The 13,968-nt window shown below is 39.7% G+C and overlaps 2 protein-coding genes across 10 annotated transcripts in view; one reads left to right on the top strand and one right to left on the bottom strand.

Moving 5' to 3' along the window:
* Positions 1–7,653, bottom strand: part of LOC127352878 (transcription factor SOX-6) — a 108,799-nt gene extending 101,146 nt beyond the window's left edge. For 4 of the 9 annotated variants that reach the window (XM_051381659.1, XM_051381657.1, XM_051381661.1 and 1 more), the window contains exon 1: positions 7,281–7,652. The gene's annotated coding sequence lies outside the window, so the exon portion shown is untranslated. Of the gene's footprint in view, positions 1–5,771; positions 6,103–7,280 lie in introns of those variants that run through there. The other 5 variants (XM_051381653.1, XM_051381658.1, XM_051381662.1 and 2 more) reach the window with 4 other exon arrangements.
* Positions 7,654–10,013: 2,360 nt separating this feature from the next.
* On the top strand, positions 10,014–13,761 carry cunh11orf58 (chromosome unknown C11orf58 homolog). The gene is made up of 5 exons (XM_051382472.1): positions 10,014–10,181; positions 11,252–11,335; positions 11,515–11,575; positions 11,799–11,908; positions 13,151–13,761. Exons 1-5 carry the CDS (start codon positions 10,128–10,130, stop codon positions 13,373–13,375), a joined length of 534 nt encoding a protein of 177 aa, XP_051238432.1. The 5' UTR covers positions 10,014–10,127; the 3' UTR covers positions 13,376–13,761.
* The last annotated feature ends 207 nt before the right edge of the window (positions 13,762–13,968 follow it).

The following is a 13,968-nucleotide window of genomic DNA, read 5'->3' as shown; positions in this document are numbered from 1 at the left end:
CTTTGGAGCTAAGACAGCAAGCTATGTGTGACTGTTCCTTTTACAAATGTGTATGCCTTAGAATGCGTGTATGTGTGTGTGTTTGTGTATTGTATCCATGTGTGTGTACACTGTCCTAGCCAAAGTACGCATGCACTGTAACTTGTGGTTCTGATTTGTCAGTCTGAGCAGTGTTGCCACTTTCAGCGGCTCCCTCAAAACAGTCTCAGAGAGGCTCATGGGAGCAGCACAGGAGGCCCTTTTCCTCGCCACAAACATTTCAGCACATTTCATTTATCTTTTCCATCCTTGAACAGACAAACTTACGGTGGAAGTACAAAAAGAAACCTTTGTTGTATTACAGTAACTTGTATTAAAAATCTTTCAACAGCAGATAGAAGAGAAAAATTGGCAAATTCACAGGCATGGCACCTGGGAGTGATTCGTGCAACATTAAAAACAGACTTTCCTCAAAAGGTAGTGCAAATAAATTCTTTTGTTTGTTTTAACATGCAGGGAGTGCCAGAGGGGTGGGGTTTATTTGTCCTAAACTCTGTCAGTCACACAAAAGAGTAAATGTATCTTCAAACAATTTCATTTGATTGTCAAAACTTTCAGGCACTAGTATTGTCTTGTATATCAAACCCTACTTATCTGGTTCTTATGCAAGATAAACCAAACCGGGAGATGTTTGCTAATGACTTTCCCATATTGACTCCTTGCTTTATCTTAAGTACACGGCAGGTTGTTATTGAAGTTAAGAGTCATTTTAGGGCATTTACTTATATGTTTGAAGAGAGAGTCATTTAATATCTCCAATGTTTCCTTATAATCTTTTCTGTAGAATAATAAAACCTTTCTGCAAATGCCCCCATCATTTGCAAACCGACTGAAAGAAAGAGAGAGAGAGAGAGACAGAAGTAAATTGAAAGGAGGAGAAAAGTCTGAAACCCTAAAAGCTCCTGGACATGACATGCTCGCATGTGATTTCCCTTTTCTGTAAAATCATCAGGAGCAGTGTAATTGCCAAAGCATCTGCTGCTGCTGCAATCCAAGGCCGCAACTATACTGACTGACAGATAAAGAGCCACTTGAGCACCAGTGTCAGTCACCTGGTCACCCTATAGTCTTGTTAGAAATACCAAAAGTCTGCAATCTGATTGGCTGACACGAAGAGACCGACCACAGCACTTTAATCTCATAATTTATTCCCACAAATTAGCAAAGAATCAACTGCGGTGGACGTTTTTCCAGGACTGCTTTTTTAACGTTTACTTTTGGCTGCGGCACCTGGAGAAACTTAGATGTCAGTCTAGAGCAACAGAGAAAAAAACTTGAATTATATCTTTTACAATGATCTGGCCTCCTTAAAGTGAAACAATAAAGTTGCACTGATGGGATTTCCATGACCAAGCAGCAGTGAATAATAACTTGTGAGGCTAATCCATTTTGCAAGCAACATCAGAGAATCTAAAGAGTTTTTGTTCTTTGGTTTTGTTTTGTTTTTGTTTTTTTTAAATGTTATATGTTTCTTTGGGGGAAAATATTCCCCCAATGGTACTAAAGGTCAACAATCAGAATTCAGATCAAGAGATGAGTCAGTGTCCAAATCATGTCAAATTAAATCTACTTTCTATCTTAATTTTATTTTTATTTTGAACACAACAGCTGAACATTGTGTAACAAATCAATTATTTTGGTAAATCGATTTAAATCTGCATTCTTCCCTCCCTTTTTGTGTCTTAGTCTAAAAAGTGAAGAGCATCAAGTGGCTTATTTTAACACTTCAGTGTGGTCCTATCAGCAGAGTCAGATTGATGGGAAAATGTTTGCTGAGTGCTTCAAATACTGAAAGTATTCTGAGGCTGAAGTTATTCTGTCCACATAAGATATAAAGTCATTTTGTTGCTAACTATTTAGTTTTTTTTTTACAAGTGACCCTGACCTGGCTTCCTAAAAAGTATGAGTAATAGTATTAAAAGAGGATTCCACCCTGCAGGACCTTGTATAAATATATATCATGAGTTGGATTCATCCGGTGCATTTCAGAAATTATTTCATGTTACTTCAATTACTATGTTCCTTCTTTTCCAAAAATGACTTTGAACAACCGAGAGAAACGGCGGCCCTCTGCGCTGCATTACTGGAGAGTGTGATGGTGAGTTTTTCCACTTGAGAAAAAGTGAGAGAGCAGAGAGAACGATGCTGCGGTTTGCCATGCCAAGCTGTTCACAAATCACAAAATAAATAGGAAAACAGAAAAAACACAACATTGCAGACAACATTCATCACCAATAATCACAATATAGGAAAAAAATGGAGGCAGGATGCCAGGGTTGTGACTGTGTGAATAGTGCAGTAGTCATTTGTCAAAGGCTCTTGTGTAAACCATACATTTATAAATCTTACTCAGTCCTTTGCAGGTACATAATAGCCATTGTTAATGCTGCAGTCATCAGAGGGTGGTGACACACACCCTGATGCCTGAAGAAAAAAGAGAAGGAAAGAGAGAGAAAAGAGGAGAGCAAGAGGATGAACTTCATGAACTTGAGCTGCTTGGTGTATCAGCACACTCAAAAAAATATGAGCTGCTATGAACATGACGAGGACATGCCACCATTCTGAACAAAGATGTTACCTAAATACTGTATGTGAAGATGAAAATGAATGCTGTCATTAGGAGGTGGTGCATCAGGTAAGCTATTATTCTGAGCTTTTATAAGTGGATGGTGGGGAGCAGGTGCCGGAGAATCAGCGGCAGAAAGGAAAGGTTGCCCTGACCATTGAAAGAGAGGGGAGAGGAGAAAGAACACAGCCCCTCGTTATTCCCCCGCTATGGGTAAAAATGAGGACGCTGTTTCCAAGGTTCTGTGGTAGTGGAGAACAGAGGAAGGAACCATAGAGAAGCACGCCCACCCAGCGGGGCACACACACATACTCAGAGTCAAGATCATACATGTATGCTAGTAGAAAGGCCACCCAGCATAGACACACACGACAAGGACACACCGCGAGACACACAGAGAAATGCTTTTATATTATGCACACCTAACTGTGCACAAGGACATGCATTCATACATGCATGCAGGTATGCTCATGCACACATATAAAACATGCAGGATAAAATGTCCAAATGCACGATTATCCACACAGAGGAACAGTTGACAGATATGATTATATACACAGTCATAAAAGATACCAAAAATCCACAAACACACGCATACAAATACACGCACACGTACACACACCTATGCTTGCATTGTGGTTGAGAAACTTATGGGCATCTGCCAGCGTGCTTCAAGTGCTCATTCTCCGGGGCCTCAACCTTTCTTTTTCAGCAGCAACACTGCAATTTGGGTGTGTCGTTGGGCCAGAGATAAGTATAGGCTGACTAATATGCACTTAGGACCCAGGGAGAAATACTTAGGGCTAAATGTTTAATTTGTGTTTGTACAACACATGTCCAATTTGGGGGCTGGTGTCTTTTTCAAAGAGCCTGACAAAAAATAATTAGGACTCTCTGGATCGGCCACAGGCTTAAAATGGTGGAGCGACGGTTTTCCGATGAAGGTGAATGACATCTGCAAAAAACAGCATGTGGGAACACTTAAATGTGCAACACTGTGGTGAGATGGAAGATAGCTGTTTAGCTCCATAGACAGGGTAAATAAAATAACAGTATTGCTAAGGGGGTTAAACGTGATGATGCGCCCTAAAACTGTAATAAAATGCAATTTCTTTTGCATATCAGGTAGGAGTGGATGTCTCATAAATGGCAAACTCACAGTCACAAGCTCGAAATTCAGAACTGTCCTCCACCTCCTCTGTTCAATCTCTCCCTTCATCTCACTCTCTCTTTCTCTCAGCCGTCAAATCTCTTAATCTTGAGCCTTTCTAACTGCTTGTACCCTCTCTCCACCACTAAAGAGTCCCTCTGTGCCACACCAGAGGAAAAGACCCCTCAGAGCCAAAGAAATATATGTGGCGTATTAGAATAGCGTGTGAGCGATGGATAGATTTCAGAGTATGAAAATTAGATCCTGAGGTTGGCCTCGCATTACATTAACACCAACGTGCACATTTTCAGGGCTTAACATAGGAGGCAAAGTAAAAGAAATTGAAATTGATATTTAGAATTTTGTTTAAAATAAATGTGTTTAAAAAAAGGGTTTTTAACAACAGCTAAATGTGTGCATGTTGATGTTGGAAAAGAAACACAGTGTGAGTGAGTGTGTGTGTGTGTGTGTGTGTGTGTGTGTGTGTGTGTGTGTCAGAGAGATGTAATCAGAAAATGGAATTGCCTGTATCAAATCAGACAATTAAATAAAATCATTATCTGTGCAGCTAAAGGCCCATAAATTAAGATGCATTTTATTTCTAACTGAGCAAATGAATCTGTATGATTTGAAGAAAAAAAATACACAAAATGTAGCATGAGAATTAAAAATGTTTCTCATCAGAACTCATTTTTCATCTTGTAAATTATTTTAATTTTATATCACAGGCGGAGATTAACTCCAATGTACCACAGAAATTAGGGGCATTTGATTTTATGGTCGGCTCATAATAGTGATTTCGTGTTGCTGACAGAATCCTAATGGACCACACAGTGACCGGCCGCTGTACCCAGGCTTGTCCGCCTGTTGTCAGCGCACAGAGGAAGAAAAAAAAAAGAAAAAGAAAAACGCTGCAGGTCTCCCACAGACAGCGGAGAGAGCGCAACCATGCAGCCCGGGACAATGTGCTGAATTGGCAGCCTATATATAAGTCTGCCATTTGGACACTCTAATGCCACTTTACCTTATGAGGGAACTTCAACCCGCAGCACCTGCTCAAAACAAAATGCCATAGATCAACTTCAGCGACCCCCTCTGCTCGGATTGTTTTTCAGACAGACACTCTCACTTACAAGAGAGGGGGGCGGTGGTCTATAAATTGTTCTGCCAGAGTCCAAACAATTAAAACAACTTGTTGGAAATTGTGATTTACTGCGCAGGCCGGCGTGGGCAGGTCCAAACTGGCAGCTGGAGAATCTGTCAAGCCGGCCAATTATAACTCTGAATAGAGGAGTGATATGATGTGCAAACAAAAATGTGGATGCGCAAAACAATTAAAGCTGATGCTGGTGGAATTGCGCTTTCTCTCCAAAAACTCCAAAATATGCCACGTGATTCAGTTACAACACCTTTAAGTTGTTTAAAATCACAAATCACATAAGCAATCGACCGGACTTCCTTCCTCTTTGGCGGTTTTCAAACTCATTTTTGTCAAGCATGTATGATCTCTCTCTCTCTCTCTCTCTCTCTCTCTCTCTCTCTCTCTCTCTTTCTCTCTCTCTAAAAGCTCCTTATCTGCAGGCGAGCGGCGGCTTATCTGAGAGGTGTAGTGTGGCCCTAAATATGGGGAACACCCTGAAGTGACTTTATCAGTCTTTTCCAGGCCGTTGTCGTGCGCCTTGTCCTCCTATACCCTCTGTCACCTCCTCACCGTGAACTCGGGGGCAAACTTTCACACATGGAGTCAGACCCAGCTGATTGTCCGAGCCGCGCACTCCTCGCTCCGGATAAGAAACTCGCCCCTGCACGCATGGCTCAAGTTCACACACCCACAATTAACTTCCATACATAAACCATCGCTGTCACTGCATCAGGCTGCGCCACTAACAAGTGAAATTGGCGTATTCTATCACCCGGAAAGTTAAGACGCACGGTCCGAACTTTTAACGATGTAACAAAGAAAGACAATGATCGCCCTTTAAAATCATGTGAGGGGGAGAAAAAAAAGAAACTTACAGACTAATTTCTCAACTCTCCCGCCGTGCTGGGACACTGTCCTGTTTTCCCCCGGTATTGTCTCCCAATGGATCCGCGTTAGGGCTCCGAGTCTATTTTAATTTATGACTCACGCATTCTTCTAGGGTCAGTCGCCGTGACCCCCGGGGGGAAAGTTAACTCGGGCCCTAAAGGCGCACAGCTTTCTCCCGAGTTTCTCCTCTCTGCAGTCTATTTGTATCTATTGTATTCCAGTACATGTGAGGGAAGCTCGGGGCACCGCAGAGTCGCTGCGGGGTGAACTGTGCGTCTTCGGAGGTGCGCAGTGGCCGGGGACGCGCACGAGGATTGCAGTCTGTCCGGCAGAGCGCGAGGCGTTCACGATTATGGTCAGAAGGCTACCGCTGTGTGGCCGAAGAGGAAACTACTCAAAGTATCATCCTCAGACTGTACGAGCCCTCTTATGTCTTTAAACCGAATTAAAGAAGGTTATTTTTTTTAATTAAAGTTCTCTTTTATCTTTTTTTTTTAATTTGCTATCAAATATTATTTTATCCAAAGCTTATTTTGCGCATGATGATTCGGAGACTCTTTGTCAATGTCTCTTAATGGGTTCTGAGCTCATAGAACCATTTTCTGGTGCTACAGAACCGCTCCTGTTAATAGTGGATGACAGGGGTGTGGTGGAGGATGGATACAGTTAAAGTGAAGTTAATGCCTCTGCTTTTCTTGCACAATATAGTTGCATCTTTTATGGCTGAAAGGAACCTTGAATGTTTACTTTTAGGTGTACACCTAATATCTTAAACTGGGAGAAAAAGGTGGAAATGCGATTAATTTCCACGTGTTTGGAAGTCAAATTTCTGTTCATATCTGTGTGGTTTGTGGGATCACAGATTTAATGTTCTGTAATTGTATTTCACCCCTCAATCGCCTGCTCTAATGAGTCTAAGTGGATAAAAGTGATGCAAAATCACAACTTTTTTTTACAAAGTTTTTATAAACATGTTTCTCAGTTTTAGGCTCATCTCACAACCACATGGTTCTTATGGGCTTCTTATAAGCTCAATAATTGTTATTATAAAGGGGAAAATCAATATTTCTATGCAATATTTGCATGTGTCATATAATTAATCTGTAAATAACAATAATATAACAACAAACTCCCGATAGTGGTAATTATAATTGTTTTATCACAAACCTAACATACTTGCGTTGCGTTGCATGTGTTTTGAAGACACATTTTAAGTCAGAACATTCATAAATTACTCCACAGAATATTTTAGACACCTTAATATAGAACTTTTTGTATTCTGTGAGTTACTTTTTGCAGGTCATGTAGGGTCGACCGAGTCTAATCACTGTCCAACAGCGAGTTTAAAGACACTGATGGCCCCTGAATCTTCTGATGTCATCGCTGTTTGTTGGAAAGCAGAGTTCAGCGGAGTGCGCACCGACTTTTAAAAACAACCGACGCGCCGGGTGACGGTCCCGGTGCTGTCCACACAGATGCAACAGGACTTGTCTTACCTGCATTCACTTTTTTGTCATTCGCTGCGTGTTTCTGGCAAACTTGAAGATTGTTGTGTGCGATGATGGAGAGTTTCAGCGTCGAGACCAAACAAGAGGAGTCAGTTCAAATAGCCTTCAAATCCCGTGCGTAAAGTCACCATCGCTGGAACGTGTCGGGGACTTTGGTAACTCCTCTGTTTGCGCTCCGCCGAGAATCAGAAAGGAAAATAAAACACTTCGGCGTCGTCGTCAGGGGCGATGGGCTACTGAGTCAGATGAACTGTCATTCGGAGTTTTTTTTTTAAAAGTATTTAAAGTAATTTCCCGTCTGGCACTATGTGGAGGTTAAGTGAGAGTGCGGGACGGTGTTGGGTAAAGAGGCAGAAGCAGGATAACCCCTCCTCTCTCTCTCTCTCTCTCCCTCTCTCTCTCTAACTCTCTCTCTCTCTCTCTCTCTCTCTCTCTCTCTCTCTCTATCTATCTATCTGTCTATCTATCGGTCTATCTAGCTGTCTATCTATGTCTCACTTTCTTTATGTGAATTGTCCTCTAAAACATCAAAGTGATTGTTTATTTGAACTTTTCCTCTTATTTCTGTCCTCTTATTTCTGTCCTCTTTTCTCTCTGTGTGTTTGTAGCCTATATGCGCGCGTGTTTGAGCGTGCGTACTGGTCACCTGCTCTTGGCGACCACTTTAAATAATAAATTGAATAAATTATTGTTTTTATTGCTTTTATTTTACTCTGCACACATTTTTTCTTACAAACATTTTCAGTGTGTCAGAAATAACTACAGTGATGCAGCAGCCTTATGTTTGTTTGATTGTTTGTTTATTAATTAAAAAATGTTGATAAACAAATAAAAGTAAAGTTTTCTCTGCGCTAATATTTTGCATTGTTTAATGAAGGAATGCCTCACCCACGGTCGTTTAGCATTAAAAATTCCCATTTTCGGAATCAAATGTGATTCAGTCTGCGATTAAATTAAATCTCTTCTCGAAAATGTCCTCTCCCGTCTTCTCTGAGGCATAACCGATACAGTAAAGTCTTTAAACTTTGATTCATCTATTCTTCATCTTGCACAAGAGAAAAAAAAACATTGACATTGAAAACATTAAAGGAAAGTGTCTGGGTTCATCTTTATAAATTAAACAAAAGAGTTAAGACTTAAAGGTGATAAAAAGGACTATAAGCCCTAACGCAAACATCTACTTTGATATTTCGACGACTGTGTGTTGCAGTAATTGAGGTTTTAGCGTCCTGTCGGAGCTGTGAGCGCCTCTGGGCTGCTGCTGTATTACGTTTACTCTTGCGCCACCCTTTGGCGGCTTTAATGCATGTCGTCCAATAGAGGGTTCACTTTACACTGTAGCCTTCATGTTCATGACCACACGAACAGCCAAAGGAAGGCTTTTTGAAATGAATAGCTAAATGTAGTCTAACTGAATGAGAACAGGTTATAGAAAAGTAAAATATCCAGATTCAAGTTATTATCCTCCAAACTGAAATTATACAGATTTGGAAGGCTATTAATTATCAGGCTATCAGTTAAGAGTTTTTTAAATATCCTGATCCTCACTTGATGAATCAGAGCTATTTTGTTTCTACGTTAAAATGCATTTTAGGTCTAATAAAAACATCTTAAATTACTTCAGAGATGAGTCGTTGTGTTTTAAATCACAGATGACTAAAATTCCCTTTTAAAATGCCTCTTCATGTTGACAAGGACAGTCAAACATTAGCTCTATAAAGCAGTTTATTAGGCCAATTTATTAGGCTAAATATTTGTTATATTCTTTTTTGCTGTTATATTTATTTTCTTAATGACAGAAGTATATGTCTTTGTACATGATGTAAATAAAAAATATCCACATTTGTTATTTGCTATAGAAATTGGCCTACCTGTTTTTCCCCTCAATAGGCCTACTTCTGAGGACTTTAACGTCATAATGTGACCACATTGTTGTATCCGTAAGTTCAATACACCTCTCTTCTCGTATATGCTGTATAATTCTGTTGGTGGCAGTGGTTTTCAACTGGTTTTCAAATTGGCTCAAATGGTTTTGGTGAACAGCTATCTGTTTTAAGAGTGATGTAAAACAAACCACCAGTGAGGTACTAAATGTGCAGACAGGGTGGCTACAAGAGCACTATAAATACGAGGGCATATGATATATACTTTATTAATATATACTTTATTATAATAGACATTTCATTTGAAAAAAGGGGAAGATGAAGCACTAATTAAAAAGAAAATATCTGATCTTTGTGGGATGGAGACAATGAGGGTAGAACATCCTGTAGAATACAGAAAATAGTTAGAGCAGACTATTAAAGGACAAAGTAGATGAGCGGTAGGTCTCTCCAGATTAAGATTTTATCCCTGGTTTAAATAAGACACTTTTTCTATCGGGGAAAGTCAGTTTATAAGTATGTCTGCTTTGTAATGTAAATGAAAATGTTGAACACGTAATGATGCTGTGTGTCAAATACAATCAAGAAAGGGTAGTGAGAAAAAGAAAGGCCGAACAAGGATGGTATTTAAAAGAGATACTAGCAACAAAAGAGGATAAACTGTGTAAACACAGGATTGTTTAAATGAATAGGTGTGTTTAAAGTGCCTGTTCTACATGCTCCAGTACGGTACGTGTATAGACGCACCTTAAAAGTATAGACAGCAATCCGCAAAACAAAGGCGACTAAGAAGAAGCCACCGATGGGTGGCAGCAGAGAGTTAACACAACCGACTACAACAGAAACGTAGAAGAAGACGGGACCGGAAGTTGGAATATTGTTGACAAAACCAGCTAGCCTTTGCTAGGTGGCATGAAATTTCATTCACATTTTACAAAAACTTTCGTTCGTAATGAGTTCTCCAGAGGACAGGCATGGGACGAAACGACCCGCGTCTCCAACTGAAGTAAGTAACACAATAAAATCTGAACACAATCCGGAGACAAACGCTTTAAATTACTTGAATAACGTTAGCGTCGCATTAGCCTGTTTGCTAACGTTGGGCTTCAAAAGCTTTGTCGAGAACTCTGAACACGTTTTTAGAGTCTGTACTCGCCATTTAAAGCAAAGTTAAAACGTTATTGAACAAAGTATGCCACAAAGTGTACTATGTTGTATCAGTAAACCTTTAATACGTTTGACTGTTGACTGGATTACTGACTGGAGGTCATACATTATCCTCCTTTTAATTTACTAACTTTATGTTCTCAATTTTAAATACCTTAAACAGAATGAAGACAAATAAGAATTAATGTTTTGTTTTTTAAAATCACATTATCAATATTTTACAGACTGGCATTGTGCTCGTTCCTAAAATGTATTATACCATAAAACAACAGTCCCTATCCGGTGAAACTGGAAACTTTTCCAGGTAAAATATGCAGATTTTGTGCACAACAGATGAATGGGTTGAGGATAGGTATGCTGTTGAAATCCTGCTTAATGTGTTGTTAATTTGATCCCTTTCCTTTCTCCAGAATAAAAAACTGTACCTTCTTCAAACAACGTTTGAAGCTCACAGTACTCTGTTTTTATCTGTCAGTGTGTTGGGATTATCGAATTATTTAATTATTTAAATCTGTTAAATCAGAGCTTTCAGCAGAGTTTAAAGGTCAGAGTGCTGTTTATCCCAATTGTTTTGTTTTGTTGCTACTTGTTGATTGCTGTTTTATAACCATATTTTGTTAGTGTTGTGATTTGGGTATATTTCTCTTTTGTGTGGCTTCATTCTGCAAATATTTGAAGCCACATGCACAGGTTTGCTTTCAACGAAAGCAGCTTGTTTATTCTCTCCCATAACACCACGGACATAACTCCAATGAGTGATGTAATGTGGTCCTAAGTTGTCACTTTGTCATTTCATTTTATTAGCATATATTTGACACTTCCACATTTGTAGGGGATTGTCAGTTTGAATGATCTGTTATGAACTTTTAAGGCTATGACTTGCGTGATAATGATGATTTGCGTTGGCAGGATGGGTCTACCCAGTGGGCATCAGCTGATCTGGGAAGCAACGAAAGGAAACAGAAGTTTTTACGACTGATGGGCGCTGGCAAGGTTAGTTTTGTGTATTGTAGATAACTATGCTCAAGGTTTGCTTTATTGTGGGCCTGGAATCAATAGCATAAAAAGAAAACATAAGTTTGAAACACAAAACAACGGTTTTACTTGTCGCTGTCTAACCTTAAGAGAAGTTGTGACAATTGGTATAAAACTGGATTGTTTCTTTTTTCCAGAAAGAACACACTGGGCGCCTCGTCATCGGGGACCACAAGACGACATCCCACTTCCGCAGTGGTGAGCTTCTTTATCCAGCCTTTGTAAAATGCTGAATTTGTTATACTAATGTAGGACATGTCCGAACTACTGTCCCTTTTCCACTTACCCTTGCTGCCTTATCCTTATGCCCAATGCAATTAACCCGGCTTCCCCACTACACATCTGCCGCACAGATCTATCCATGCATGGATAGGCCTGTTTTGGCTGGGTGTGCCTGCTGTGACTGGTGTCTCCTCTGCAGGGCAAGAAGAAAAGAAGATCAGTGCACAGCTAGAGATGCAGTACCAGCAGGGAATGGATGGGAAGCTATCGGGCCGGAACCGAAGACACTGTGGCCTAGGTTTCAGCGAGGTGACCTTTAATTTATTTCTCCAGACATAAAAAACTTTTAAGAAATTGATGAGGTGATGAACTATCGTGGCCTAGTCCAGAAGACCACTGAGAGGTGCAGATAGCCGACTGTTGATTGCTTAACTAACTTGCTTTTGTTGTAGTGTAGTGTTATAGTGACACAATGTGAATCTATGCATCTACTCTAGATTTCCATCTTTTAATCATAATACACCATCTCTTAGGAAATGACCTGTGAGGGGAAAGGTTGAACATGCGATAAGAGTTCAGAAAGAAATAAACATCAAGTGTTTGACAGTAGGGACTTGTAGTTATTTTTCTGACTATATTCATTTTGCAGTCACCAGCACCTCCTGCTCTACTGTAGAGACTGCACACAAAGTTCCTTTTGTCTTTTACACTGTTAAAGAAAGTGTGCTATTTTGGCTTTTTAATTTTTAAGTTAGTAAACTGTAATCTTCTGTAACTGTAAATGATAACATATGCATGATTACTTATTTGTGAGAAACTGCACTTTTTAAACACAAATTATAATTCTAACAAATAATGGGATGTGGGGAAAATGTATTAATGCAGCGTATTTCATATGCAAAGACAGTAAAACTCAAAAGGACATACACCATTAAGAAATATGAGAAAGATCAGGATGTAACCACAAGGTGGATAATGATGCAGTTAAGTCTTAAATTTATCCATCTTGGCAGGACACTTCTAGATGACCTGAAAGGTTGAGAGTGTTCATGTGGTACAAGACAGTAACAGGGATGATTGATGTAGCTGTAGTATTGCATCCATCCTTCCTCGCTACTGCTTAATTTTCTTTGTGTTTCACACAAACAGTTTTATTTCAAGAGGCAACGCATTCTTGTTGTCTTTAATGTGTCAGACTGTGTGAGCAGAGCAGGGTGTGGCTGGCAAAAAGCACATATATCCTATCACTGTTTCTTATGCAAGTAAAACTCAAACAACAAAAGCCAATCTTCTGTTAACACTGAACAATTTTCCAATGTGGCATTACTCTGTCTTTTAATTTCATTGTCAGTCCTCCAGGAAATGATCCATCAGGATCCCAACCAAACTAATAGGTTGTGCCTTAGCCTAAGACTTAAGTATTCACAAAAATCCATGGACATCTGTTTATACTCTGAGGTTTTAATATATCTTGTTAACAGACAGGCGGAAATAAAAAAAAAACAAAACTTCTTCATCTTCAACTCATCCTTTTGTTCGTTTAACCTGCAGCCTGACCCAGAGCCAGACTTGTTTCCTCCCCCACCAGTGGACAGTCAGACAGAAGCAGCTGAGCCAGAGAAGTCCAACAGTGAAAAAGAGCCCACAGATGCCCGGGACAAAGGCTGCGATCCTAACCCAAAGGAGCAGACATCAGACAAGGCCAAGCCCAGCGTGGACAGTGGGAATGAAGAACCGAAACATGGTTACAAAACGGCCTTTGTGAAGTCGGCATAGGTGTGCGGAGAAAAGTTTGTTTTTGTAATCTCAAATTTGTACATTTTGACGTTATTTGTTAAACTGTTGGCGGTCCTCCACCATTTTAGTCCTTTTTACTGTGTAGAATTGGATTCTCTACACAAGCACTCATAATTGGGCGACATCTTGGTGTGCATGCTGTCAAAGGATTAAGTCTGCAGGCTAAAATGTTTGGTTGAGTTGTTATATCATATATCATGTTAAGATGGCAAATGGTCCAGTTTTTATTTGGTTGGAACATTTTAACAGTCCTGGTAAATAATTGTTTTTTGATGAAAACAGGATTATAATTTGGCATGATTGATATACAAATTGTACATTTTGTGATTTCTTCTTTACAAACCAATAAAAGGAATATAGTGTCAGTTTTAATGTTTGCTTTGTTCTTAACACGAGAACTGCAGTTGTCCTCAGACAGAGGAGATGATTTCTGTGTAAGGCTGTTCATGCATTCTGTTATGTATTCTTGTAGATGCATAAAAGTAAACTGTCTGTTTTGTGCTGAAAGTTCTCTGACCACGAAGTAAATGCAGACTTATTGATCACAGATTTTTGTTACTGGGTTTTGCACT

Source organism: Dicentrarchus labrax, unplaced genomic scaffold (genome assembly GCF_905237075.1).
Source record: "Dicentrarchus labrax unplaced genomic scaffold, dlabrax2021, whole genome shotgun sequence".
NCBI classification, from domain to species: Eukaryota; Metazoa; Chordata; class Actinopteri; family Moronidae; genus Dicentrarchus; species Dicentrarchus labrax.
Note: the sequence above shows the minus strand (reverse complement) of the source record. Positions and strands in the feature narration are given on the sequence as shown.